The sequence below is a fragment of the Alosa sapidissima genome, chromosome 4, assembly GCF_018492685.1.
Source record: "Alosa sapidissima isolate fAloSap1 chromosome 4, fAloSap1.pri, whole genome shotgun sequence".
NCBI classification, from domain to species: domain Eukaryota; kingdom Metazoa; phylum Chordata; class Actinopteri; order Clupeiformes; family Clupeidae; genus Alosa; species Alosa sapidissima.
Genome location: NC_055960.1, coordinates 37784464 through 37807825, shown reverse-complemented (window position 1 = coordinate 37807825; position 23362 = coordinate 37784464). Strand labels below are relative to the sequence as shown.

The following is a 23362-nucleotide window of genomic DNA, read 5'->3' as shown; positions in this document are numbered from 1 at the left end:
CAGTCAATAAAAGAACTAAAAAATCAAGATGGTATCAAAGTGGACAAACAAAATGAGCTGGCAAATGTTGTGGAAACTTTTTACAAAGATCTTTATAAGAAGCCTTGTACAAATTCTATACAGAAGCAGCGTTTTCTGGGACAAATAGAAAAGGTCCTGTTAAATGAAGACAAATATCTTTTAGAAAGTCCCTTTTCGCTACACGAAATAAAAAAGGCCATAGATAACCTATCAAAGAATAAAGCACCAGGACTTGACGGTTTGCCAGGGGATTTTTATATTGCTTTTAAGGACATCTTAGCGGAGGAGCTCCTTAACATATATAAAGAATCTCAGGAGAAGGGAGAATTACCTGACAGTATGAGAAACGGATGTATCTCACTCCTCTTTAAAAAAGGAGAAAAATCAGACATAAAGAATTGGAGACCAATAAGCCTTTTAGGGACTGACTATAAGATCTGTGCTAAAGTTATGTGCACTAGATTGCAAACTGTGTTGGCCAAAGTCGTCAGCTCTGAACAGACCTGCGGAATCCCAAAGAGAGGAATATCAGATAATCTTGCCTTGACACGGGACATTATCCTCTACTCTAAGGAAAGACAAACTCCAGTGAGCATTGTGACCTTGGACCATGAAAAAGCATTTGATAAACTTGATAGAGAATTTTTAATGTCAATTTTAGAAAAGATGAATTTTGGACCATTGTTTTTGTCCTCCATTAAAATGATGTACTGCAACATTTCCAGCATTGCCATGATAAATGGCCACCCATCAGCAACCATCCCGCTGCAGTCTGGACTAAGACAAGGGTGCCCTCTGTCAGCTTCACTATTTGTCATGTGCATGGAGCCCCTAGCCAATGCAATACGTTCTAATGTGAACTTCAGAGGAATGCCAATCCCTGGAGGGAATGGAAGACAGGCAAAATTATCTATGTATATGGATGATATAACCTTCTTTGCAGTGGATAACTTTTCTATTCACACAGGATTGGCTACATGTGGACAATTCTCTAAAGCAACAGGAATTAAGTTGAATGTAAGTAAAAGTGAAATCTTGTACAGTAATTGGACAGAAAACAAAATACCCTTAGGGTTGACTGAACAAGAGAAAAATATTAAGGTTCTTGGGATTTACTTTGGAGAAGAGACGGATAGGAAAAACTGGGGAACGAGAATAAATAAAATAAAACAGAAATTCTTCCTATGGCGATCACGTGACCTAACAATGCTTGGCAAAATTATGATTGCAAAGATGGAAATTCTATCAGCCTTATCATACCTGGCGATGATACTTCCTGCCCCCAGTTCCTTCATCACAATGGCCCGCCGGGAGATGTTCCGCTTTATCTGGGGTGGAAAAACAGAGAGAGTCAAAAGGACAATCATGTATAAACCAAAAGCTTTAGGGGGCAGAGACGTGCTGGATATTACAAAGAAATTTAAAGCAATGTTCCTGAGTAATATCTTAAAAGGAATAGCAGACCAAGGAGGAGAAGCTCTGTGGACTCTCTTTGCCAAATTCTGGGTGGGTAGGTATATGCCTGGGAAGAACTGGGAAAGGCGACCTCTCACCCTACCCTCCTCGGATACTCAGCCATACCTCTACCAAGAAGCAAAAGATTTCTTAGTGAAGCATAAAGGAACCATATGTGCAGGCTCTGAATTAAGTAGCGGTGCCATCCATGAATTATTGGAGGATGCCCCCCCGAGAATAGAAACAATTAGGGCATTGACAGAAAACCAGTGTGTACGAGTATGGAAATGTACATCCTTCCCCTTTCTGTTTAACAAACATAAAGATGTAGCTTGGAAGGTGGCACAGAACTGTTTACCAACAAGAACAGTCCTCTACAGATGGGGTCTGTGTGCTAGTGCTAAATGTATCAGAGAAAGCTTTTGTAATGAAGAAACAATAGATCATGTGTTTTGGGACTGTACATTTGCTAAACTTGTGTGGAATGTGTTTAGGCCATGGTTTGGAAATTACAACATGGTTTTATGTAGAGAAACTGTACTTTTTGGATTACACATGAGGAAAAAAGGTCAAGAATTTTGTAGACTCTGGGCAGTTATTAATTGTGTCAAATGTACCTTGTGGGTGGTTAGGAATAAGTTATTCCTTAAAAAAGAAAAGATTACTTTGGGTGGGGCAAAAAGTATGGCACTGAACAGCATTAAGGACTATGTCACAAGAGACGTGTTGAAGTACGGGAAGGAAAAAACAAAAGTCATGTGGAAAATGGATTGTATGGAACATTTGTTTGGGTGGGATTTATGCTTTTAATGGGACAGAATTTGCGACTTGTGTAATACGTATTATGTTTGTGATATGTTGATGTGATATCCTTCTGATTTAAATGCAGTGAACAATGTAAAAGAATTTAGCCTCCACAATGTGCTTGTACATGTATTTATAAGCTGATACTTCTGAGTATTATGTATGTATTTGCTATGAAACACAATAAAGTAAAAAAAAATGAAAAAATTGAAAAAATTGTTTGCCCAGGGCGAGGCTCGGCCATTGCACATCCGGTCGTGCTGACCCCTGCGAATTCCTCAAATGTGGGAATCTCGACTGCACAATTTCTGGTAGTGGGGGACTGCGTTCGCGCTCTCCCCTGATTTTGATGGTGTAAAGAAAAGACAGAGCGACTAGTGGAACGTGGACAATGCACTCTGTGGGACACCGTGGCTCATTTCTTTGCTTTCTGTGCCATGTTCTGCCGTACGTTCACTCTTTTGCTCGGCTTCTCCGTCGGAGGAGTCTAGATTTAGTGCGTGCCTCCTGTCCACTATCTAGCCGGGATAATTTAGACGCAGCCTTGGCACTTCACCAGGAGAGGTCGCTGTTATGGAAGCTCCGAGTAATGATGTCTTTCAGGGAGGCCCCTCCCCCTTTACGGAATCTTGGAGGTGGGCCCACCATCTGCGTGTTGCCAGTGGCCAGGAACCCCTGCGCCAACTTGGTCTGTTCCAACTCATACTTACCTGGCAGGGGTGATACAATGATCAAGAAGGTTGTTTGCCCAGGGCGAGGCTCGGCCATTGCACATTCGGTCGTGCTGACCCCTGCGAATTCCTCAAATGTGGGAATCTCGACTGCACAATTTCTGGTAGTGGGGGACTGCGTTCGCGCTCTCCCCTGATTTTGATGGTGTAAAGAAAAGACAGAGCGACTAGTGGAACGTGGACAATGCACTCTGTGGGACACCGTGGCTCATTTCTTTGCTTTCTGTGCCATGTTCTGCCGTACGTTCACTCTTTTGCTCGGCTTCTCCGTCGGAGGAGTCTAGATTTAGTGCGTGCCTCCTGTCCACTATCTAGCCGGGATAATTTAGACGCAGCCTTGGCACTTCACCAGGAGAGGTCGCTGTTATGGAAGCTCCGAGTAATGATGTCTTTCAGGGAGGCCCCTCCCCCTTTACGGAATCTTGGAGGTGGGCCCACCATCTGCGTGTTGCCAGTGGCCAGGAACCCCTGCGCCAACTTGGTCTGTTCCAACTCATACTTACCTGGCAGGGGTGATACAATGATCAAGAAGGTTGTTTGCCCAGGGCGAGGCTCGGCCATTGCACATCCGGTCGTGCTGACCCCTGCGAATTCCTCAAATGTGGGAATCTCGACTGCACAATTTCTGGTAGTGGGGGACTGCGTTCGCGCTCTCCCCTGATTTTGATGGTGTAAAGAAAAGACAGAGCGACTAGTGGAACGTGGACAATGCACTCTGTGGGACACCGTGGCTCATTTCTTTGCTTTCTGTGCCATGTTCTGCCGTACGTTCACTCTTTTGCTCGGCTTCTCCGTCGGAGGAGTCTAGATTTAGTGCGTGCCTCCTGTCCACTATCTAGCCGGGATAATTTAGACGCAGCCTTGGCACTTCACCAGGAGAGGTCGCTGTTATGGAAGCTCCGAGTAATGATGTCTTTCAGGGAGGCCCCTCCCCCTTTACGGAATCTTGGAGGTGGGCCCACCATCTGCGTGTTGCCAGTGGCCAGGAACCCCTGCGCCAACTTGGTCTGTTCCAACTCATACTTACCTGGCAGGGGTGATACAATGATCAAGAAGGTTGTTTGCCCAGGGCGAGGCTCGGCCATTGCACATCCGGTCGTGCTGACCCCTGCGAATTCCTCAAATGTGGGAATCTCGACTGCACAATTTCTGGTAGTGGGAGACTGCGTTCGCGCTCTCCCCTGATTTTGATGGTGTAAAGAAAAGACAGAGCGACTAGTGGAACGTGGACAATGCACTCTGTGGGACACCGTGGCTCATTTCTTTGCTTTCTGTGCCATGTTCTGCCGTACGTTCACTCTTTTGCTCGGCTTCTCCGTCGGAGGAGTCTAGATTTAGTGCGTGCCTCCTGTCCACTATCTAGCCGGGATAATTTAGACGCAGCCTTGGCACTTCACCAGGAGAGGTCACTGTTATGGAAGCTCCGAGTAATGATGTCTTTCAGGGAGGCCCCTCCCCCTTTACGGAATCTTGGAGGTGGGCCCACCATCTGCGTGTTGCCAGTGGCCAGGAACCCCTGCGCCAACTTGGTCTGTTCCAACTCATACTTACCTGGCAGGGGTGATACAATGATCAAGAAGGTTGTTTGCCCAGGGCGAGGCTCGGCCATTGCACATCCGGTCGTGCTTACCCCTGCGAATTCCTCAAATGTGGGAATCTCGACTGCACAATTTCTGGTAGTGGGGGACTATCTTGACGGTATCTTGACGGCTGGAGTGCAAGGACTGAAGCATGGTGTTACCTGGACAAAGGAGGAATGCTGCAAGATTCGAATTGTTGGAAGATCTGGAGATGGATCGGTTGCAGTTTAGTCGCCAGATCCTGCAAAAAGAATTGGGATTTCCAACAAATCAACTGGATTATGTCTTTGCTTTTCCTGGTAAGAAGATTTTTGAAGTCATTTTTGCAAGTTTAAGGATTTTTGAACTGTGCTGTGAGAGATTTGATAAAAAGAAGAAGGATTCTGCAGCCTTCCAGAAGATTGTTTTCATACCTTTGTCAGAGAGAGACTTAAAGATTGTCCATGTCGTGATGTATTCTGAAAAAGTGAAGATTGAGGACATTAGCACATGGTTAATGAGGTATGCCACAGTTCTTTCTGGATTTGAAGTAAAAGATGTGGATGGAATTAAAACGGGAGAACGAAGATTCCAAGTCAGGCTGAAAAGAATCGGTGATGGGATTCAACATCTACCCAATAATATTCAGATTGGTGCTTTTAGAGGCTCTGTTTTTTATGCAGGACAACCGAAGGAATGCAGGCGTTGTAGAAGCAAAGAGCATCTCGCGGCCCAATGCACTGTGGAGGTTTGTAGAATATGTAAGAGCACAGAACATACTGCCTCACAGTGCACTGCTTCTACAGTTTGTAATCTTTGCCTTTCACAAGACCACAGGTTTAAAGATTGTCCACGAGCCTATGCAAACCGTGTTAAAATGTGTGCTCCCCCCTCAGAAACTGAGTATAGTTCCACCATTGTCCAACACATGGAGGTAGTAACTCTGGAAGCACATGCTTCCAACATGGCTACCACCACACCTGAATCTGATTACAACAATCAGCCTGATTTGGCTGGAACACAAGGAACAGATTTTCACCCCTTTTTTTCAAGTGAGGTTGATATTAACCCAAACCAACATATGAATGAGGCCACAGCTGAAGGAAGTTTGGACCCCCTCAGTCCATCGGAAGACACGGAAAGTGAAACATCCTGTTCAGAGAGTTCATCCGAGTCTTCGGCCGCCCTCAATGAGAGCCCAGATGGATCTGTAATTCCACCCTCACAAGCCGAAGGATTCCTGGGAACTACAGAAATTGGAGCAGAGAATCCTTTGGAGTCAATCGTTTCCAACAATGGGGAGAACCCCTCTACAAGTTCACCATCTACAAGTTCACCATCTGCTTTCCCTGTGTCTCCCTCTGGTGGAGGAAATGTAGAAGACAAAAGGGAGAGAGTCCTCACCACCTCCTCTGGGGAGGCACAGTGGGGGGCTGGGATCAACTGGTCGCCCAAATCCCCTCTAGAAACCCCATTCTTAGAGCCTGATGAGGTCTTAGTGTTCTCCACAGCAACTCAAATGAAAAAGTTCTTCACAATCAAATACCTCCTCAGCAAGTCTAGCAAATAAAAAGAAACATGCAAAAAAAAGGAAGAAGACTTGCCATGAACATTGATATCCTTCCTAATTCCCCTAATGGACATTCTAAAAACAACATCTATTAATGTACGTGGCATAAATGATAGAGTGAAATGTGAGGCAGTTTTTGAACATCTACAAACCTTAAAAAGTGACATTTATTTCTTACAGGAATGTTGGCTTTCATATAAAGATGATTATAAAACCTTCCAAGGACGATGGACACATGGGCCTTCTGTGTGGTCAGGAGATAACTCTAACAGAGCGTCTGGAGTAGGAATACTTTTTAGAGCTCATAATATTGAGGTCCAGAAAATTCAAATTATACAGGATGGAAGACTGATCTGTGTCGATATTCAGAGGCACGGGCTTGAGCTGAGACTTATTAATATCTATTGCCCCACTGATTTAAAAGATCGGTTAGAAACACTTTTAGCTTTATATCCTGTATTGTTATGTAACAATCCCATTGTAATAGCTGGTGATTTTAATTGTGTCCTAAATTGTAAAGATAAAATAACCAAAACAGCCAACACAACAGATAGTAGCTCTGAGCTGTTGAAGACCATTATAAAGGATTTTAAACTGATTGATACATACAGAAAAGAAAATCCAGATCTGCCTGGTTTTACCTGGACAAATGGAAAGGCACACTCAAGAATAGACATGATTTTAACATCAACAAGTCTTGAGGTGACACAAGCTAAAGTGGCACCAACATTTTTTTCAGATCACTCCCTTTTGACCTGTGCAGTAAAAATCCCTGGGTCTATAAAAGCTGGACAAGGTTACTGGAAACTGAATACAAGCCTTTTAGATAACCCCAATGTAATTAACAGATATAAAGCAAAATTTTATGATTGGATTTCATTGAAAAGTCTTTATAACTCAGCTTCAGACTGGTGGGAGGAAATCAAAAAGAGAACAAGAATATTCTTCCAAATAGAAGGGAAAAGGAAAGCTCAAGGGAAAAAACTTTATCTAAAAAGGTTACAAGGAAAACTGCAGAGATTCTATAAAATGCAGCAGGAGGGCTTTGATGTAGATGAGGAGATCACCCTGATTAAAGGGAAAATGATGACCATCGCAGCAGAAGATGCAAGAGGAGTTATAGAAAGGAGTCGAGCTAAAACCTTTGAACAGAACGAAAATTGCACACAGTATTTCTTCAGGAAATCGCTGAAACCACGTCAGTCAATAAAAGAACTAAAAAATCAAGATGGTATCAAAGTGGACAAACAAAATGAGCTGGCAAATGTTGTGGAAACTTTTTACAAAGATCTTTATAAGAAGCCTTGTACAAATTCTATACAGAAGCAGCGTTTTCTGGGACAAATAGAAAAGGTCCTGTTAAATGAAGACAAATATCTTTTAGAAAGTCCCTTTTCGCTACACGAAATAAAAAAGGCCATAGATAACCTATCAAAGAATAAAGCACCAGGACTTGACGGTTTGCCAGGGGATTTTTATATTGCTTTTAAGGACATCTTAGCGGAGGAGCTCCTTAACATATATAAAGAATCTCAGGAGAAGGGAGAATTACCTGACAGTATGAGAAACGGATGTATCTCACTCCTCTTTAAAAAAGGAGAAAAATCAGACATAAAGAATTGGAGACCAATAAGCCTTTTAGGGACTGACTATAAGATCTGTGCTAAAGTTATGTGCACTAGATTGCAAACTGTGTTGGCCAAAGTCGTCAGCTCTGAACAGACCTGCGGAATCCCAAAGAGAGGAATATCAGATAATCTTGCCTTGACACGGGACATTATCCTCTACTCTAAGGAAAGACAAACTCCAGTGAGCATTGTGACCTTGGACCATGAAAAAGCATTTGATAAACTTGATAGAGAATTTTTAATGTCAATTTTAGAAAAGATGAATTTTGGACCATTGTTTTTGTCCTCCATTAAAATGATGTACTGCAACATTTCCAGCATTGCCATGATAAATGGCCACCCATCAGCAACCATCCCGCTGCAGTCTGGACTAAGACAAGGGTGCCCTCTGTCAGCTTCACTATTTGTCATGTGCATGGAGCCCCTAGCCAATGCAATACGTTCTAATGTGAACTTCAGAGGAATGCCAATCCCTGGAGGGAATGGAAGACAGGCAAAATTATCTATGTATATGGATGATATAACCTTCTTTGCAGTGGATAACTTTTCTATTCACACAGGATTGGCTACATGTGGACAATTCTCTAAAGCAACAGGAATTAAGTTGAATGTAAGTAAAAGTGAAATCTTGTACAGTAATTGGACAGAAAACAAAATACCCTTAGGGTTGACTGAACAAGAGAAAAATATTAAGGTTCTTGGGATTTACTTTGGAGAAGAGACGGATAGGAAAAACTGGGGAACGAGAATAAATAAAATAAAACAGAAATTCTTCCTATGGCGATCACGTGACCTAACAATGCTTGGCAAAATTATGATTGCAAAGATGGAAATTCTATCAGCCTTATCATACCTGGCGATGATACTTCCTGCCCCCAGTTCCTTCATCACAATGGCCCGCCGGGAGATGTTCCGCTTTATCTGGGGTGGAAAAACAGAGAGAGTCAAAAGGACAATCATGTATAAACCAAAAGCTTTAGGGGGCAGAGACGTGCTGGATATTACAAAGAAATTTAAAGCAATGTTCCTGAGTAATATCTTAAAAGGAATAGCAGACCAAGGAGGAGAAGCTCTGTGGACTCTCTTTGCCAAATTCTGGGTGGGTAGGTATATGCCTGGGAAGAACTGGGAAAGGCGACCTCTCACCCTACCCTCCTCGGATACTCGGCCATACCTCTACCAAGAAGCAAAAGATTTCTTAGTGAAGCATAAAGGAACCATATGTGCAGGCTCTGAATTAAGTAGCGGTGCCATCCATGAATTATTGGAGGATGCCCCCCCGAGAATAGAAACAACAGGGGACTGCGGACAGGGGACTGCGTTCGCGCTCTCCCCTGATTTTGATGGTGTAAAGAAAAGACAGAGCGACTAGTGGAACGTGGACAATGCACTCTGTGGGACACCGTGGCTCATTTCTTTGCTTTCTGTGCCATGTTCTGCCGTACGTTCACTCTTTTGCTCGGCTTCTCCGTCGGAGGAGTGTAGATTTAGTGCGTGCCTTCTGTCCACTATCTAGCCGGGATAATTTAGACGCAGCCTTGGCACTTCACCAGGAGAGGTCGCTGTTATGGAAGCTCCGAGTAATGATGTCTTTCAGGGAGGCCCCTCCCCCTTTACGGAATCTTGGAGGTGGGCCCACCATCTGCGTTTTGCCAGTGGCCAGGAACCCCTGCGCCAACTTGGTCTGTTCCAACTCATACTTACCTGGCAGGGGTGATACAATGATCAAGAAGGTTGTTTGCCCAGGGCGAGGCTCGGCCATTGCACATCCGGTCGTGCTGACCCCTGCGAATTCCTCAAATGTGGGAATCTCGACTGCACAATTTCTGGTAGTGGGGGACTGCGTTCGCGCTCTCCCCTGATTTTGATGGTGTAAAGAAAAGACAGAGCGACTAGTGGAACGTGGACAATGCACTCTGTGGGACACCGTGGCTCATTTCTTTGCTTTCTGTGCCATGTTCTGCCGTACGTTCACTCTTTTGCTCGGCTTCTCCGTCGGAGGAGTCTAGATTTAGTGCGTGCCTCCTGTCCACTATCTAGCCGGGATAATTTAGACGCAGCCTTGGCACTTCACCAGGAGAGGTCGCTGTTATGGAAGCTCCGAGTAATGATGTCTTTCAGGGAGGCCCCTCCCCCTTTACGGAATCTTGGAGGTGGGCCCACCATCTGCGTGTTGCCAGTGGCCAGGAACCCCTGCGCCAACTTGGTCTGTTCCAACTCATACTTACCTGGCTGGGGTGATACAATGATCAAGAAGGTTGTTTGCCCAGGGCGAGGCTCGGCCATTGCACATCCGGTCGTGCTGACCCCTGCGAATTCCTCAAATGTGGGAATCTCGACTGCACAATTTCTGGTAGTGGGGGACTGCGTTCACGCTCTCCCCTGATTTTGATGGTGTAAAGAAAAGACAGAGCGACTAGTGGAACGTGGACAATGCACTCTGTGGGACACCGTGGCTCATTTCTTTGCTTTCTGTGCCATGTTCTGCCGTACGTTCACTCTTTTGCTCGGCTTCTCCGTCGGAGGAGTCTAGATTTAGTGCGTGCCTCCTGTCCACTATCTAGCCGGGATAATTTAGACGCAGCCTTGGCACTTCACCAGGAGAGGTCGCTGTTATGGAAACTCCGAGTAATGATGTCTTTCAGGGAGGCCCCTCCCCCTTTACGGAATCTTGGAGGTGGGCCCACCATCTGCGTGTTGCCAGTGGCCAGGAACCCCTGCGCCAACTTGGTCTGTTCCAACTCATACTTACCTGGCAGGGGTGATACAATGATCAAGAAGGTTGTTTGCCCAGGGCGAGGCTCGGCCATTGCACATCCGGTCGTGCTGACCCCTGCGAATTCCTCAAATGTGGGAATCTCGACTGCACAATTTCTGGTAGTGGGGGACTGCGTTCGCGCTCTCCCCTGATTTTGATGGTGTAAAGAAAAGACAGAGCGACTAGTGGAACGTGGACAATGCACTCTGTGGGACACCATGGCTCATTTCTTTGCTTTCTGTGCCATGTTCTGCCGTACGTTCACTCTTTTGCTCGGCTTCTCCGTCGGAGGAGTCTAGATTTAGTGCGTGCCTCCTGTCCACTATCTAGCCGGGATAATTTAGACGCAGCCTTGGCACTTCACCAGGAGAGGTCGCTGTTATGGAAGCTCCGAGTAATGATGTCTTTCAGGGAGGCCCCTCCCCCTTTACGGAATCTTGGAGGTGGGCCCACCATCTGCGTGTTGCCAGTGGCCAGGAACCCCTGCGCCAACTTGGTCTGTTCCAACTCATACTTACCTGGCAGGGGTGATACAATGATCAAGAAGGTTGTTTGCCCAGGGCGAGGCTCGGCCATTGCACATCCGGTCGTGCTGACCCCTGCGAATTCCTCAAATGTGGGAATCTCGACTGCACAATTTCTGGTAGTGGGGGACTGTGTTCGCGCTCTCCCCTGATTTTGATGGTGTAAAGAAAAGACAGAGCGACTAGTGGAACGTGGACAATGCACTCTGTGGGACACCATGGCTCATTTCTTTGCTTTCTGTGCAATGTTCTGCCGTACGTTCACTCTTTTGCTCGGCTTCTCCGTCGGAGGAGTCTAGATTTAGTGCGTGCCTCCTGTCCACTATCTAGCCGGGATAATTTAGACGCACTTCACCAGGAGAGGTCGCTGTTATGGAAACTCCGAGTAATGATGTCTTTCAGGGAGGCCCCTCCCCCTTTACGGAATCTTGGAGGTGGGCCCACCATCTGCGTGTTGCCAGTGGCCAGGAACCCCTGCGCCAACTTGGTCTGTTCCAACTCATACTTACCTGGCAGGGGTGATACAATGATCAAGAAGGTTGTTTGCCCAGGGCGAGGCTCGGCCATTGCACATCCGTTCGTGCTGACCCCTGCGAATTCCTCAAATGTGGGAATCTCGACTGCACAATTTCTGGTAGTGGGGGACTGCGTTCGCGCTCTCCCCTGATTTTGATGGTGTAAAGAAAAGACAGAGCGACTAGTGGAACGTGGACAATGCACTCTGTGGGACACCATGGCTCATTTCTTTGCTTTCTGTGCCATGTTCTGCCGTACGTTCACTATTTTGCTCGGCTTCTCCGTCGGAGGAGTCTAGATTTAGTGCGTGCCTCCTGTCCACTATCTAGCCGGGATAATTTAGACGCAGCCTTGGCACTTCACCAGGAGAGGTCGCTGTTATGGAAGCTCAGAGTAATGATGTCTTTCAGGGAGGCCCCTCCCCCTTTACGGAATCTTGGAGGTGGGCCCACCATCTGCGTGTTGCCAGTGGCCAGGAATCCCTGCGCCAACTTGGTCTGTTCCAACTCATACTTACCTGGCAGGGGTGATACAATGATCAAGAAGGTTGTTTGCCCAGGGCGAGGCTCGGCCATTGCACATCCGGTCGTGCTGACCCCTGCGAATTCCTCAAATGTGGGAATCTCGACTGCACAATTTCTGGTAGTGGGGGACTGCGTTCGCGCTCTCCCCTGATTTTGATGGTGTAAAGAAAAGACAGAGCGACTAGTGGAACGTGGACAATGCACTCTGTGGGACACCATGGCTCATTTCTTTGCTTTCTGTGCCATGTTCTGCCGTACGTTCACTCTTTTGCCTTTTGCTCGGCTTCTCCGTCGGAGGAGTCTAGATTTAGTGCGTGCCTCCTGTCCACTATCTAGCCGGGATAATTTAGACGCAGCCTTGGCACTTCACCAGGAGAGGTGGCTGTTATGGAAACTCCGAGTAATGATGTCTTTCAGGGAGGCCCCTCCCCCTTTACGGAATCTTGGAGGTGGGCCCACCATCTGCGTGTTGCCAGTGGCCAGGAACCCCTGCGCCAACTTGGTCTGTTCCAACTCATACTTACCTGGCAGGGGTGATACAATGATCAAGAAGGTTGTTTGCCCAGGTATCTTGACGGCTGGAGTGCAAGGACTGAAGCATGGTGTTACCTGGACAAAGGAGGAATGCTGCAAGATTCGAATTGTTGGAAGATCTGGAGATGGATCGATTGCAGTTTAGTCGCCAGATCCTGCAAAAAGAATTGGGATTTCCAACAAATCAACTGGATTATGTCTTTGCTTTTCCTGGTAAGAAGATTTTTGAAGTCATTTTTGCAAGTTTAAGGATTTTTGAACTGTGCTGTGAGAGATTTGATAAAAAGAAGAAGGATTCTGCAGCCTTCCAGAAGATTGTTTTCATACCTTTGTCAGAGAGAGACTTAAAGATTGTCCATGTCGTGATGTATTCTGAAAAAGTGAAGATTGAGGACATTAGCACATGGTTAATGAGGTATGCCACAGTTCTTTCTGGATTTGAAGTAAAAGATGTGGATGGAATTAAAACGGGAGAACGAAGATTCCAAGTCAGGCTGAAAAGAATCGGTGATGGGATTCAACATCTACCCAATAATATTCAGATTGGTGCTTTTAGAGGCTCTGTTTTTTATGCAGGACAACCGAAGGAATGCAGGCGTTGTAGAAGCAAAGAGCATCTCGCGGCCCAATGCACTGTGGAGGTTTGTAGAATATGTAAGAGCACAGAACATACTGCCTCACAGTGCACTGCTTCTACAGTATGTAATCTTTGCCTTTCACAAGACCACAGGTTTAAAGATTGTCCACGAGCCTATGCAAACCGTGTTAAAATGTGTGCTCCCCCCTCAGAAACTGAGTATAGTTCCACCATTGTCCAACACATGGAGGTAGTAACTCTGGAAGCACATGCTTCCAACATGGCTACCACCACACCTGAATCTGATTACAACAATCAGCCTGATTTGGCTGGAACACAAGGAACAGATTTTCACCCCTTTTTTTCAAGTGAGGTTGATATTAACCCAAACCAACATATGAATGAGGCCACAGCTGAAGGAAGTTTGGACCCCCTCAGTCCATCGGAAGACACGGAAAGTGAAACATCCTGTTCAGAGAGTTCATCCGAGTCTTCGGCCGCCCTCAATGAGAGCCCAGATGGATCTGTAATTCCACCCTCACAAGCCGAAGGATTCCTGGGAACTACAGAAATTGGAGCAGAGAATCCTTTGGAGTCAATCGTTTCCAACAATGGGGAGAACCCCTCTACAAGTTCACCATCTACAAGTTCACCATCTGCTTTCCCTGTGTCTCCCTCTGGTGGAGGAAATGTAGAAGACAAAAGGGAGAGAGTCCTCACCACCTCCTCTGGGGAGGCACAGTGGGGGGCTGGGATCAACTGGTCGCCCAAATCCCCTCTAGAAACCCCATTCTTAGAGCCTGATGAGGTCTTAGTGTTCTCCACAGCAACTCAAATGAAAGAAAGTTCTTCACAATCAAATACCTCCTCAGCAAGTCTAGCAAATAAAAAGAAACATGCAAAAAAAAGGAAGAAGACTTGCCATGAACATTGATATCCTTCCTAATTCCCCTAATGGACATTCTAAAAACAACATCTATTAATGTACGTGGCATAAATGATAGAGTGAAATGTGAGGCAGTTTTTGAACATCTACAAACCTTAAAAAGTGACATTTATTTCTTACAGGAATGTTGGCTTTCATATAAAGATGATTATAAAACCTTCCAAGGACGATGGACACATGGGCCTTCTGTGTGGTCAGGAGATAACTCTAACAGAGCGTCTGGAGTAGGAATACTTTTTAGAGCTCATAATATTGAGGTCCAGAAAATTCAAATTATACAGGATGGAAGACTGATCTGTGTCGATATTCAGAGGCACGGGCTTGAGCTGAGACTTATTAATATCTATTGCCCCACTGATTTAAAAGATCGGTTAGAAACACTTTTAGCTTTATATCCTGTATTGTTATGTAACAATCCCATTGTAATAGCTGGTGATTTTAATTGTGTCCTAAATTGTAAAGATAAAATAACCAAAACAGCCAACACAACAGATAGTAGCTCTGAGCTGTTGAAGACCATTATAAAGGATTTTAAACTGATTGATACATACAGAAAAGAAAATCCAGATCTGCCTGGTTTTACCTGGACAAATGGAAAGGCACACTCAAGAATAGACATGATTTTAACATCAACAAGTCTTGAGGTGACACAAGCTAAAGTGGCACCAACATTTTTTTCAGATCACTCCCTTTTGACCTGTGCAGTAAAAATCCCTGGGTCTATAAAAGCTGGACAAGGTTACTGGAAACTGAATACAAGCCTTTTAGATAACCCCAATGTAATTAACAGATATAAAGCAAAATTTTATGATTGGATTTCATTGAAAAGTCTTTATAACTCAGCTTCAGACTGGTGGGAGGAAATCAAAAAGAGAACAAGAATATTCTTCCAAATAGAAGGGAAAAGGAAAGCTCAAGGGAAAAAACTTTATCTAAAAAGGTTACAAGGAAAACTGCAGAGATTCTATAAAATGCAGCAGGAGGGCTTTGATGTAGATGAGGAGATCACCCTGATTAAAGGGAAAATGATGACCATCGCAGCAGAAGATGCAAGAGGAGTTATAGAAAGGAGTCGAGCTAAAACCTTTGAACAGAACGAAAATTGCACACAGTATTTCTTCAGGAAATCGCTGAAACCACGTCAGTCAATAAAAGAACTAAAAAATCAAGATGGTATCAAAGTGGACAAACAAAATGAGCTGGCAAATGTTGTGGAAACTTTTTACAAAGATCTTTATAAGAAGCCTTGTACAAATTCTATACAGAAGCAGCGTTTTCTGGGACAAATAGAAAAGGTCCTGTTAAATGAAGACAAATATCTTTTAGAAAGTCCCTTTTCGCTACACGAAATAAAAAAGGCCATAGATAACCTATCAAAGAATAAAGCACCAGGACTTGACGGTTTGCCAGGGGATTTTTATATTGCTTTTAAGGACATCTTAGCGGAGGAGCTCCTTAACATATATAAAGAATCTCAGGAGAAGGGAGAATTACCTGACAGTATGAGAAACGGATGTATCTCACTCCTCTTTAAAAAAGGAGAAAAATCAGACATAAAGAATTGGAGACCAATAAGCCTTTTAGGGACTGACTATAAGATCTGTGCTAAAGTTATGTGCACTAGATTGCAAACTGTGTTGGCCAAAGTCGTCAGCTCTGAACAGACCTGCGGAATCCCAAAGAGAGGAATATCAGATAATCTTGCCTTGACACGGGACATTATCCTCTACTCTAAGGAAAGACAAACTCCAGTGAGCATTGTGACCTTGGACCATGAAAAAGCATTTGATAAACTTGATAGAGAATTTTTAATGTCAATTTTAGAAAAGATGAATTTTGGACCATTGTTTTTGTCCTCCATTAAAATGATGTACTGCAACATTTCCAGCATTGCCATGATAAATGGCCACCCATCAGCAACCATCCCGCTGCAGTCTGGACTAAGACAAGGGTGCCCTCTGTCAGCTTCACTATTTGTCATGTGCATGGAGCCCCTAGCCAATGCAATACGTTCTAATGTGAACTTCAGAGGAATGCCAATCCCTGGAGGGAATGGAAGACAGGCAAAATTATCTATGTATATGGATGATATAACCTTCTTTGCAGTGGATAACTTTTCTATTCACACAGGATTGGCTACATGTGGACAATTCTCTAAAGCAACAGGAATTAAGTTGAATGTAAGTAAAAGTGAAATCTTGTACAGTAATTGGACAGAAAACAAAATACCCTTAGGGTTGACTGAACAAGAGAAAAATATTAAGGTTCTTGGGATTTACTTTGGAGAAGAGACGGATAGGAAAAACTGGGGAACGAGAATAAATAAAATAAAACAGAAATTCTTCCTATGGCGATCACGTGACCTAACAATGCTTGGCAAAATTATGATTGCAAAGATGGAAATTCTATCAGCCTTATCATACCTGGCGATGATACTTCCTGCCCCCAGTTCCTTCATCACAATGGCCCGCCGGGAGATGTTCCGCTTTATCTGGGGTGGAAAAACAGAGAGAGTCAAAAGGACAATCATGTATAAACCAAAAGCTTTAGGGGGCAGAGACGTGCTGGATATTACAAAGAAATTTAAAGCAATGTTCCTGAGTAATATCTTAAAAGGAATAGCAGACCAAGGAGGAGAAGCTCTGTGGACTCTCTTTGCCAAATTCTGGGTGGGTAGGTATATGCCTGGGAAGAACTGGGAAAGGCGACCTCTCACCCTACCCTCCTCGGATACTCGGCCATACCTCTACCAAGAAGCAAAAGATTTCTTAGTGAAGCATAAAGGAACCATATGTGCAGGCTCTGAATTAAGTAGCGGTGCCATCCATGAATTATTGGAGGATGCCCCCCCGAGAATAGAAACAATTAGGGCATTGACAGAAAACCAGTGTGTACGAGTATGGAAATGTACATCCTTCCCCTTTCTGTTTAACAAACATAAAGATGTAGCTTGGAAGGTGGCACAGAACTGTTTACCAACAAGAACAGTCCTCTACAGATGGGGTCTGTGTGCTAGTGCTAAATGTATCAGAGAAAGCTTTTGTAATGAAGAAACAATAGATCATGTGTTTTGGGACTGTACATTTGCTAAACTTGTGTGGAATGTGTTTAGGCCATGGTTTGGAAATTACAACATGGTTTTATGTAGAGAAACTGTACTTTTTGGATTACACATGAGGAAAAAAGGTCAAGAATTTTGTAGACTCTGGGCAGTTATTAATTGTGTCAAATGTACCTTGTGGGTGGTTAGGAATAAGTTATTCCTTAAAAAAGAAAAGATTACTTTGGGTGGGGCAAAAAGTATGGCACTGAACAGCATTAAGGACTATGTCACAAGAGACTTGTTGAAGTACGGGAAGGAAAAAACAAAAGTCATGTGGAAAATGGATTGTATGGAACATTTGTTTGGGTGGGATTTATGCTTTTAATGGGACAGAATTTGCGACTTGTGTAATACGTATTATGTTTGTGATATGTTGATGTGATATCCTTCTGATTTAAATGCAGTGAACAATGTAAAAGAATTTAGCCTCCACAATGTGCTTGTACATGTATTTATAAGCTGATACTTCTGAGTATTATGTATGTATTTGCTATGAAACACAATAAAGTAAAAAAAATTGAAAAAATTGTTTGCCCAGGGCGAGGCTCGGCCATTGCACATCCGGTCGTGCTGACCTCTGCGAATTCCTCAAATGTGGGAATCTCGACTGCACAATTTCTGGTAGTGGGGGACTGCGTTCGCGCTCTCCCCTGATTTTGATGGTGTAAAGAAAAGACAGAGCGACTAGTGGAACGTGGACAATGCACTCTGTGGGACACCATGGCTCATTTCTTTGCTTTCTGTGCCATGTTCTGCCGTACGTTCACTCTTTTGCTCGGCTTCTCCGTCGGAGGAGTCTAGATTTAGTGCGTGCCTCCTGTCCACTATCTAGCCGGGATAATTTAGACGCAGCCTTGGCACTTCACCAGGAGAGGTCGCTGTTATGGAAGCTCCGAGTAATGATGTCTTTCAGGGAGGCCCCTCCCCCTTTACGGAATCTTGGAGGTGGGCCCACCATCTGCGTGTTGCCAGTGGCCAGGAACCCCTGCGCCAACTTGGTCTGTTCCAACTCATACTTACCTGGCAGGGGTGATACAATGATCAAGAAGGTTGTTTGCCCAGGGCGAGGCTCGGCCATTGCACATCCGGTCGTGCTGACCCCTGCGAATTCCTCAAATGTGGGAATCTCGACTGCACAATTTCTGGTAGTGGGGGACTGCGTTCGCGCTCTCCCCTGATTTTGATGGTGTAAAGAAAAGACAGAGCGACTAGTGGAACGTGGACAATGCACTCTGTGGGACACCGTGGCTCATTTCTTTGCTTTCTGTGCCATGTTCTGCCGTACGTTCACTCTTTTGCTCGGCTTCTCCGTCGGAGGAGTCTAGATTTAGTGCGTGCCTCCTGTCCACTATCTAGCCGGGATAATTTAGACGCAGCCTTGGCACTTCATCAGGAGAGGTCGCTGTTATGGAAGCTCCGAGTAATGATGTCTTTCAGGGAGGCCCCTCCCCCTTTACGGAATCTTGGAGGTGGGCCCACCATCTGCGTGTTGCCAGTGGCCAGGAACCCCTGCGCCAACTTGGTCTGTTCCAACTCATACTTACCTGGCAGAGGTGATACAATGATCAAGAAGGTTGTTTGCCCAGGGCGAGGCTCGGCCATTGCACATCCGGTCGTGCTGACCCCTGCGAATTCCTCAAATGTGGGAATCTCGACTGCACAATTTCTGGTAGTGGGGGACTGCGTTCGCGCTCTCCCCTGATTTTGATGGTGTAAAGAAAAGACAGAGCGACTAGTGGAACGTGGACAATGCACTCTGTGGGACACCGTGGCTCATTTCTTTGCTTTCTGTGCCATGTTCTGCCGTACGTTCACTCTTTTGCTCGGCTTCTCCGTCGGAGGAGTCTAGATTTAGTGCGTGCCTCCTGTCCACTATCTAGCCGGGATAATTTAGACGCAGCCTTGGCACTTCACCAGGAGAGGTCGCTGTTATGGAAGCTCCGAGTAATGATGTCTTTCAGGGAGGCCCCTCCCCCTTTACGGAATCTTGGAGGTGGGCCCACCATCTGCGTGTTGCCAGTGGCCAGGAACCCCTGCGCCAACTTGGTCTGTTCCAACTCATACTTACCTGGCAGGGGTGATACAATGATCAAGAAGGTTGTTTGCCCAGGGCGAGGCTCGGCCATTGCACATTCGGTCGTGCTGACCCCTGCGAATTCCTCAAATGTGGGAATCTCGACTGCACAATTTCTGGTAGTGGGGGACTGCGTTCGCGCTCTCCCCTGATTTTGATGGTGTAAAGAAAAGACAGAGCGACTAGTGGAACGTGGACAATGCACTCTGTGGGACACCGTGGCTCATTTCTTTGCTTTCTGTGCCATGTTCTGCCGTACGTTCACTCTTTTGCTCGGCTTCTCCGTCGGAGGAGTCTAGATTTAGTGCGTGCCTCCTGTCCACTATCTAGCCGGGATAATTTAGACGCAGCCTTGGCACTTCACCAGGAGAGGTCGCTGTTATGGAAGCTCCGAGTAATGATGTCTTTCAGGGAGGCCCCTCCCCCTTTACGGAATCTTGGAGGTGGGCCCACCATCTGCGTGTTGCCAGTGGCCAGGAACCCCTGCGCCAACTTGGTCTGTTCCAGCTCATACTTACCTGGCTGGGGTGATACAATGATCAAGAAGGTTGTTTGCCCAGGGCGAGGCTCGGCCATTGCACATCCGGTCGTGCTGACCCCTGCGAATTCCTCAAATGTGGGAATCTCGACTGCACAATTTCTGGTAGTGGGGGACTGCGTTCGCGCTCTCCCCTGATTTTGATGGTGTAAAGAAAAGACAGAGCGACTAGTGGAACGTGGACAATGCACTCTGTGGGACACCGTGGCTCATTTCTTTGCTTTCTGTGCCATGTTCTGCCGTACGTTCACTCTTTTGCTCGGCTTCTCCGTCGGAGGAGTCTAGATTTAGTGCGTGCCTCCTGTCCACTATCTAGCCGGGATAATTTAGACGCAGCCTTGGCACTTCACCAGGAGAGGTCGCTGTTATGGAAGCTCCGAGTAATGATGTCTTTCAGGGAGGCCCCTCCCCCTTTACGGAATCTTGGAGGTGGGCCCACCATCTGCGTGTTGCCAGTGGCCAGGAACCCCTGCGCCAACTTGGTCTGTTCCAACTCATACTTACCTGGCAGGGGTGATACAATGATCAAGAAGGTTGTTTGCCCAGGGCGAGGCTCGGCCATTGCACATCCGGTCGTGCTGACCCCTGCGAATTCCTCAAATGTGGGAATCTCTTGGTCTGTTCCAACTCATACTTACCTGGCAGGGGTGATACAATGATCAAGAAGGTTGTTTGCCCAGGGCGAGGCTCGGCCATTGCACATCCGGTCGTGCTGACCCCTGCGAATTCCTCAAATGTGGGAATCTCGACTGCACAATTTCTGGTAGTGGGGGACTGCGTTCGCGCTCTCCCCTGATTTTGATGGTGTAAAGAAAAGACAGAGCGACTAGTGGAACGTGGACAATGCACTCTGTGGGACACCGTGGCTCATTTCTTTGCTTTCTGTGCCATGTTCTGCCGTACGTTCACTCTTTTGCTCGGCTTCTCCGTCGGAGGAGTCTAGATTTAGTGCGTGCCTCCTGTCCACTATCTAGCCGGGATAATTTAGACGCAGCCTTGGCACTTCACCAGGAGAGGTCGCTGTTATGGAAGCTCCGAGTAATGATGTCTTTCAGGGAGGCCCCTCCCCCTTTACGGAATCTTGGAGGTGGGCCCACCATCTGCGTGTTGCCAGTGGCCAGGAACCCCTGCGCCAACTTGGTCTGTTCCAACTCATACTTACCTGGCAGGGGTGATACAATGATCAAGAAGGTTGTTTGCCCAGGGCGAGGCTCGGCCATTGCACATCCGGTCGTGCTGACCCCTGCGAATTCCTCAAATGTGGGAATCTCGACTGCACAATTTCTGGTAGTGGGGGACTGCGTTCGCGCTCTCCCCTGATTTTGATGGTGTAAAGAAAAGACAGAGCGACTAGTGGAACGTGGACAATGCACTCTGTGGGACACCGTGGCTCATTTCTTTGCTTTCTGTGCCATGTTCTGCCGTACGTTCACTCTTTTGCTCGGCTTCTCCGTCGGAGGAGTCTAGATTTAGTGCGTGCCTCCTGTCCACTATCTAGCCGGGATAATTTAGACGCAGCCTTGGCACTTCACCAGGAGAGGTCGCTGTTATGGAAGCTCCGAGTAATGATGTCTTTCAGGGAGGCCCCTCCCCCTTTACGGAATCTTGGAGGTGGGCCCACCATCTGCGTGTTGCCAGTGGCCAGGAACCCCTGCGCCAACTTGGTCTGTTCCAACTCATACTTACCTGGCAGGGGTGATACAATGATCAAGAAGGTTGTTTGCCCAGGGCGAGGCTCGGCCATTGCACATTCGGTCGTGCTGACCCCTGCGAATTCCTCAAATGTGGGAATCTCGACTGCACAATTTCTGGTAGTGGGGGACTGCGTTCGCGCTCTCCCCTGATTTTGATGGTGTAAAGAAAAGACAGAGCGACTAGTGGAACGTGGACAATGCACTCTGTGGGACACCGTGGCTCATTTCTTTGCTTTCTGTGCCATGTTCTGCCGTACGTTCACTCTTTTGCTCGGCTTCTCCGTCGGAGGAGTCTAGATTTAGTGCGTGCCTCCTGTCCACTATCTAGCCGGGATAATTTAGACGCAGCCTTGGCACTTCACCAGGAGAGGTCGCTGTTATGGAAGCTCCGAGTAATGATGTCTTTCAGGGAGGCCCCTCCCCCTTTACGGAATCTTGGAGGTGGGCCCACCATCTGCGTGTTGCCAGTGGCCAGGAACCCCTGCGCCAACTTGGTCTGTTCCAACTCATACTTACCTGGCAGGGGTGATACAATGATCAAGAAGGTTGTTTGCCCAGGGCGAGGCTCGGCCATTGCACATCCGGTCGTGCTGACCCCTGCGAATTCCTCAAATGTGGGAATCTCGACTGCACAATTTCTGGTAGTGGGGGACTGCGTTCGCGCTCTCCCCTGATTTTGATGGTGTAAAGAAAAGACAGAGCGACTAGTGGAACGTGGACAATGCACTCTGTGGGACACCGTGGCTCATTTCTTTGCTTTCTGTGCCATGTTCTGCCGTACGTTCACTCTTTTGCTCGGCTTCTCCGTCGGAGGAGTCTAGATTTAGTGCGTGCCTCCTGTCCACTATCTAGCCGGGATAATTTAGACGCAGCCTTGGCACTTCACCAGGAGAGGTCGCTGTTATGGAAGCTCCGAGTAATGATGTCTTTCAGGGAGGCCCCTCCCCCTTTACGGAATCTTGGAGGTGGGCCCACCATCTGCGTGTTGCCAGTGGCCAGGAACCCCTGCGCCAACTTGGTCTGTTCCAGCTCATACTTACCTGGCTGGGGTGATACAATGATCAAGAAGGTTGTTTGCCCAGGGCGAGGCTCGGCCATTGCACATCCGGTCGTGCTGACCCCTGCGAATTCCTCAAATGTGGGAATCTCGACTGCACAATTTCTGGTAGTGGGGGACTGCGTTCGCGCTCTCCCCTGATTTTGATGGTGTAAAGAAAAGACAGAGCGACTAGTGGAACGTGGACAATGCACTCTGTGGGACACCGTGGCTCATTTCTTTGCTTTCTGTGCCATGTTCTGCCGTACGTTCACTCTTTTGCTCGGCTTCTCCGTCGGAGGAGTCTAGATTTAGTGCGTGCCTCCTGTCCACTATCTAGCCGGGATAATTTAGACGCAGCCTTGGCACTTCACCAGGAGAGGTCGCTGTTATGGAAGCTCCGAGTAATGATGTCTTTCAGGGAGGCCCCTCCCCCTTTACGGAATCTTGGAGGTGGGCCCACCATCTGCGTGTTGCCAGTGGCCAGGAACCCCTGCGCCAACTTGGTCTGTTCCAACTCATACTTACCTGGCAGGGGTGATACAATGATCAAGAAGGTTGTTTGCCCAGGGCGAGGCTCGGCCATTGCACATCCGGTCGTGCTGACCCCTGCGAATTCCTCAAATGTGGGAATCTCGACTGCACAATTTCTGGTAGTGGGGGACTGCGTTCGCGCTCTCCCCTGATTTTGATGGTGTAAAGAAAAGACAGAGCGACTAGTGGAACGTGGACAATGCACTCTGTGGGACACCGTGGCTCATTTCTTTGCT

The 23362-nt window shown here is 46.6% G+C and overlaps 1 protein-coding gene, 21 non-coding genes and 3 pseudogenes across 22 annotated transcripts; all 25 read left to right on the top strand.

Moving 5' to 3' along the window:
• Positions 1-2444: 2444 nt before the first annotated feature.
• Positions 2445-2623, top strand: LOC121708101 (annotated as a pseudogene).
• A 359-nt stretch (positions 2624-2982) lies between these two features.
• On the top strand, positions 2983-3147 carry LOC121708079. Its single transcript, XR_006031569.1, has one exon. It is a non-coding gene; the product is annotated as a U1 spliceosomal RNA (small nuclear RNA).
• A 359-nt stretch (positions 3148-3506) lies between these two features.
• On the top strand, positions 3507-3671 carry LOC121707981. The gene has a single exon (XR_006031472.1). It is a non-coding gene; the product is annotated as a U1 spliceosomal RNA (small nuclear RNA).
• A 359-nt stretch (positions 3672-4030) lies between these two features.
• Positions 4031-4195, top strand: LOC121708063. Its single transcript, XR_006031554.1, has one exon. It is a non-coding gene; the product is annotated as a U1 spliceosomal RNA (small nuclear RNA).
• A 359-nt stretch (positions 4196-4554) lies between these two features.
• LOC121708086 lies at positions 4555-4718 on the top strand. Its single transcript, XR_006031576.1, has one exon. It is a non-coding gene; the product is annotated as a U1 spliceosomal RNA (small nuclear RNA).
• A 4746-nt stretch (positions 4719-9464) lies between these two features.
• On the top strand, positions 9465-9629 carry LOC121707980. Its single transcript, XR_006031471.1, has one exon. It is a non-coding gene; the product is annotated as a U1 spliceosomal RNA (small nuclear RNA).
• A 359-nt stretch (positions 9630-9988) lies between these two features.
• Positions 9989-10153, top strand: LOC121708067. The gene has a single exon (XR_006031557.1). It is a non-coding gene; the product is annotated as a U1 spliceosomal RNA (small nuclear RNA).
• A 359-nt stretch (positions 10154-10512) lies between these two features.
• LOC121707978 lies at positions 10513-10677 on the top strand. Its single transcript, XR_006031470.1, has one exon. It is a non-coding gene; the product is annotated as a U1 spliceosomal RNA (small nuclear RNA).
• Positions 10678-11036: 359 nt separating this feature from the next.
• On the top strand, positions 11037-11201 carry LOC121708044. The gene has a single exon (XR_006031535.1). It is a non-coding gene; the product is annotated as a U1 spliceosomal RNA (small nuclear RNA).
• A 350-nt stretch (positions 11202-11551) lies between these two features.
• Positions 11552-11716, top strand: LOC121708046. The gene has a single exon (XR_006031537.1). It is a non-coding gene; the product is annotated as a U1 spliceosomal RNA (small nuclear RNA).
• A 359-nt stretch (positions 11717-12075) lies between these two features.
• On the top strand, positions 12076-12240 carry LOC121707977. Its single transcript, XR_006031469.1, has one exon. It is a non-coding gene; the product is annotated as a U1 spliceosomal RNA (small nuclear RNA).
• A 366-nt stretch (positions 12241-12606) lies between these two features.
• Positions 12607-12728, top strand: LOC121708121 (annotated as a pseudogene).
• On the top strand, positions 12636-17707 carry LOC121707282. The gene is made up of 2 exons (XM_042089724.1): positions 12636-12656; positions 16383-17707. Exon 2 carries the CDS (start codon positions 16517-16519, stop codon positions 17573-17575), a length of 1059 nt encoding a protein of 352 aa, XP_041945658.1. The 5' UTR covers positions 12636-12656; positions 16383-16516; the 3' UTR covers positions 17576-17707.
• A 26-nt stretch (positions 17708-17733) lies between these two features.
• LOC121708107 lies at positions 17734-17903 on the top strand. The gene has a single exon (XR_006031588.1). It is a non-coding gene; the product is annotated as a U1 spliceosomal RNA (small nuclear RNA).
• A 359-nt stretch (positions 17904-18262) lies between these two features.
• LOC121707976 lies at positions 18263-18427 on the top strand. The gene has a single exon (XR_006031468.1). It is a non-coding gene; the product is annotated as a U1 spliceosomal RNA (small nuclear RNA).
• Positions 18428-18786: 359 nt separating this feature from the next.
• Positions 18787-18951, top strand: LOC121708041. The gene has a single exon (XR_006031532.1). It is a non-coding gene; the product is annotated as a U1 spliceosomal RNA (small nuclear RNA).
• A 359-nt stretch (positions 18952-19310) lies between these two features.
• On the top strand, positions 19311-19475 carry LOC121708068. The gene has a single exon (XR_006031558.1). It is a non-coding gene; the product is annotated as a U1 spliceosomal RNA (small nuclear RNA).
• A 359-nt stretch (positions 19476-19834) lies between these two features.
• On the top strand, positions 19835-19999 carry LOC121708060. Its single transcript, XR_006031551.1, has one exon. It is a non-coding gene; the product is annotated as a U1 spliceosomal RNA (small nuclear RNA).
• A 359-nt stretch (positions 20000-20358) lies between these two features.
• Positions 20359-20490, top strand: LOC121708092 (annotated as a pseudogene).
• Positions 20491-20492: 2 nt separating this feature from the next.
• Positions 20493-20657, top strand: LOC121707975. Its single transcript, XR_006031467.1, has one exon. It is a non-coding gene; the product is annotated as a U1 spliceosomal RNA (small nuclear RNA).
• A 359-nt stretch (positions 20658-21016) lies between these two features.
• On the top strand, positions 21017-21181 carry LOC121707974. The gene has a single exon (XR_006031466.1). It is a non-coding gene; the product is annotated as a U1 spliceosomal RNA (small nuclear RNA).
• A 359-nt stretch (positions 21182-21540) lies between these two features.
• On the top strand, positions 21541-21705 carry LOC121708056. Its single transcript, XR_006031547.1, has one exon. It is a non-coding gene; the product is annotated as a U1 spliceosomal RNA (small nuclear RNA).
• A 359-nt stretch (positions 21706-22064) lies between these two features.
• On the top strand, positions 22065-22229 carry LOC121707973. Its single transcript, XR_006031465.1, has one exon. It is a non-coding gene; the product is annotated as a U1 spliceosomal RNA (small nuclear RNA).
• A 359-nt stretch (positions 22230-22588) lies between these two features.
• LOC121708059 lies at positions 22589-22753 on the top strand. The gene has a single exon (XR_006031550.1). It is a non-coding gene; the product is annotated as a U1 spliceosomal RNA (small nuclear RNA).
• Positions 22754-23112: 359 nt separating this feature from the next.
• Positions 23113-23277, top strand: LOC121707972. The gene has a single exon (XR_006031464.1). It is a non-coding gene; the product is annotated as a U1 spliceosomal RNA (small nuclear RNA).
• Positions 23278-23362: the final 85 nt, after the last annotated feature.